General features: G+C 46.9%; 1 protein-coding gene across 1 annotated transcript; it reads right to left on the reverse strand.

Annotated features, from left to right (window-relative positions):
• Nucleotides 1–751: 751 nt before the first annotated feature.
• Nucleotides 752–3303, reverse strand: LOC104406691 (sulfotransferase 6B1-like; the record flags this gene model as incomplete). Its single annotated transcript, XM_010015765.1, is given in 4 exon segments — nt 752–882; nt 2025–2181; nt 2596–2690; nt 3121–3303. Coding segments are annotated over 4 exon segments (566 nt in total), but the record flags the coding sequence as incomplete, so codon positions are not given.
• Nucleotides 3304–3604: the final 301 nt, after the last annotated feature.

The following is a 3604-nucleotide window of genomic DNA, read 5'->3' on the forward strand; positions in this document are numbered from 1 at the left end:
CTGTGGAAATGATATCTATGTAGCATAAACGTATGCAGCTTTTATAGTTCAGCAACAGAGTCATCAAGGGGCATCTTTCCCCTGATCCTTCCATTCAAAAGTCCTGTTTCTTCCCACTTGCCACATACCTGACTGTTCCCAGAGAGTCCAGTGGGAGCAAACACGCCATAAAACATATAGCTCTTCATTAGTTAAGAGTTGGCAGCAGTAAGAGATCGAGAAGTCCCACCGTGCATCAGAGGGAGGATCTTGCCAATGTGTCAAAGGCCTTTCTGACCTCACTGCACAAATGTCAACACCAGGGTAGCCATGGTGGATCTAAACTCAGTACACAGACATTTTGGGGGCTCAGACCCACAATGAAACCATGTCAAGTCCACTGTGTGCCAGGAGGAGAGGCCCTGTGCTGGTCCCTCTGCTTCACCACTGAGTGCCTCAGGAGCCTCATTCACGATCTCAAGCACCACAGGGACACCACCAGACTGATGCAATAATGTTCGTGCACCATGTCCCTCCTGGAAGGATACCAGACATTCACTCAAGGCGTACACACATTTTATTTGGTTGCATCAAGCAAAGCACATGCCCTAGGCCGAGCACATCCTTAAGAATTACCACCTGTCTTGGAGATGCCAGGTAGATCTCTGAGGGGTTTCTCTCTTTTCTCATGAAAAGGAAACATGGGACTGTCCACCTTTGAAGAATCATCTCTGGAGCACGACTTGCTGTCATGCTGCTCATCTGCTTATTTTCAGGCCTTGCAGTACACATCATAATTCATCTTTGCTGCCAGCTTCGTTCCTCCTAGGCAGTCTTCAAATTTTTCATCCATTTCTTCATTCTGAGCTTTAGAGAAGAGGTCTTTCCAGTTTCCAACAATCCCTGTGTACAAGTACCAAAAACTGAAGGCAGCTGCTCCTGAGAGAAAATAATACCTAGGCAGCAATGGGGCAGAATCATTGCCCACATGAGCGGGAAGGATTTGATTTATGCCCCAGAGAGGTTTGATTGCCTGAGAGAGGCAAGGTAGCAAAGATAAGAATTAAAGGCTGCAGGCAGGCCACAGGGAACATTGCTGGTGGGCTGCCTGCATGCCTTCCCTTCCCACAGAGGGTTTCCAAGGCAATTTCATAAAGCTTTGACATGGAAGGGAGGGGAACCTGGTTTTGTCACAAGGGAAATCTCATTCATGAATGCTTCCCTCTGAAGGGGGAATTTATTTAGAGTAATGGGGCAGGTGGTAGAGGAGAGTGGTTAAATCCATCTTCCTCCAAGGAGTGGTAAAGGAAAAGAATTAAAGCAAGCCCATGCCCATGGTAGTTAGAAACTCACAACTCTTGATGCTATGGGAAGCAGCTGTACTGCCAGAGCATTGGCCCTGGCTCCAGGTCAGACCATCTCTGGGGCCACCACTAACAAGTCCATTAAGAGGAACCATATCAAGACTACTCCTCAGCTTTCACTCAGTACATAACAAGAAGGTGCCTGTGAGGCCAGCAGAATAGTAAGCAATACATTTAATACATTTCCTTGAGGTTCAGGAGCCTCTTGTCCCATTAGCACACCTCTTCCCAAAGGGGACATTCATGAAGTGATATGTGCAGCCTGGAACTGTGATCCATGATCAGCCTCATCATCTGACCACCACCTCTCTGTAAAGCATAACCATTCAGCCCAAACAGATTTGGTAATTGTTAGCATAACCTACACCAGTGTTGGCCCCCACCAGTGTTGGCCCCCTTCACACCTCACTTGCCTAACTAAATGAGGCTGCCACAGGGAAATAGAGCAACATAGAAGCAATGGCTGAGGACTGTAAGCCTGTCACTGTGGTATGTTTTCACTCAGTCCCCAAATCCCACCAACAGCAGAAGTTTATTGTACAGGATGCCACAGGAGAGATTGCATCCATACCTGTCCTTCCTAGACAGCCCAGTGAGTTCATGGCTAAGTGAGGAAACCTATTCAGAATTCTTTCTGTAGTTCTGCTTTAGAAGGCTGATTCTCCTTTTGCAGAGACTTACCCTTGCGGAAGAGGATGTCCCCAAACTTTCCATGGGTTTCCTTGGATTTTTCTTTCATGGCCTGGAAACTAGTCTTCTTGGCAATTCTGGAAATATCTTCCTCACACAGGGAGAATCCAAAGAAGGCAGCAATCTTTTTCATTCCCAGTACCTGGTCCTGGCCAAAGGAACATAGCAGAGGTGAAACCAAAATACCTGACCCTGTGGCTGTGGCATGAAACCAGCAGCAGGTGGGAAGCCCAGCAGAGGAGGTTGTTTCCCACACTGTCACCAAGGGATTCTAGCAGCTCTGTCAGAAAGGGAACCCCCGTGTGGTAGCCTTAGCTTTAGGGTCTTGTCTTCTCTTCCAAAAGCAACTGTGCTTGTGCCAGATAAGATTTCTTACACAAAGGGGTAAGTCTATCCTCCTCCTAACCCCCATGGGCCTCCCACAAACATAAAAAAGTAGCTCAGAAAGGCTGAAGGGGCAGATAGGATTGGCCTAAGAGTTTCTTCTTCCCACAGTCATATGTATCAGGAGGGGTGCACAGTGCACTCACTAGTCAACGAAGAGCTGGGTAAGATGCCATACCTCTTTGAGTTCCTCATAGCTTATCATCATGATCCTCTCGTGGTCGATGTATTTGTTCCATTCCACTAAATGGTCAAAATAGGATCCCCAGGTCACTGCAGACAAAGGGACAAAGTTGTGTAGAGTATTCCCCAAAATAGGCCCTTATCAAATCAGAGGAGTCAGCCCAGGCAGCTCTCTAAATGTGACATCAGGATGGTGAAGAGGTGACTGGCTCAACATGTCTGTTCTTTGGCTGAGGCCAGTACAAGATACCCTAGCTCTGGCCACTAGGTAGCACCGAACCACAAGCTTTGCTGTGGGAATGGAAGTCAGGCTAAAGCTTTTTAGGGGTATCTTCCAGTTCTGAATTAGAGACAAAAGAAACACTGATTCTCTGGTACTTCCTGATTCTGCCGTAACATGGGCCTATCTGCCTATCATCGGAATGCTTTGAAAGGTATGTTGGAGTAAGATTCTTGTGCACAGGGTCCTGTGTAGGCCCCCCATATAGGGAGGAATGCTCGAGCATGTAGGACAAATTACATTTCCCGTTCATGAAGGCTGCAAAGTACTCATCCCAGGAGGCAAAGGATGGCAGCACTGGCATGTTGTTGTAGAAGTGGTAATAGGAGACAGCTGTGTCTTTGGGGTTCCGAAGCAGCACGAGAATCTACAGGAAAAAATCATAAAATATGGTTCTGATCTGATGACTGACAAAAATGCCGTCTTCTCATCACATTACACAGAATCATAGAATCATTTAGATTGGAAAAAACCTTTTAGATCATCAAGTCCAACCACTACCCTAGCACTGCCAACTCCACCACTAAACCATGTCCCTAACCACCACTTCTATACAGCTTTTAAATACTTCCAGGGATAGTGACTCAACCACTTCCCTGGGCAGCCTGTGCCAATGCTTGACAACCCTTTTGGTGAAGAAATGTTTCCTAATATCCAATCTAGAATCCCTGGTGCAACTTGAGGCTATTTCCTCAGTTGCCGAGGTGAGTCTCTCCAGAGAGGA

This window comes from Nestor notabilis, unplaced genomic scaffold (genome assembly GCF_000696875.1).
Source record: "Nestor notabilis isolate BGI_N333 unplaced genomic scaffold, ASM69687v1 scaffold34195, whole genome shotgun sequence".
NCBI lineage: Eukaryota > Metazoa > Chordata > Aves > Psittaciformes > Psittacidae > Nestor > Nestor notabilis.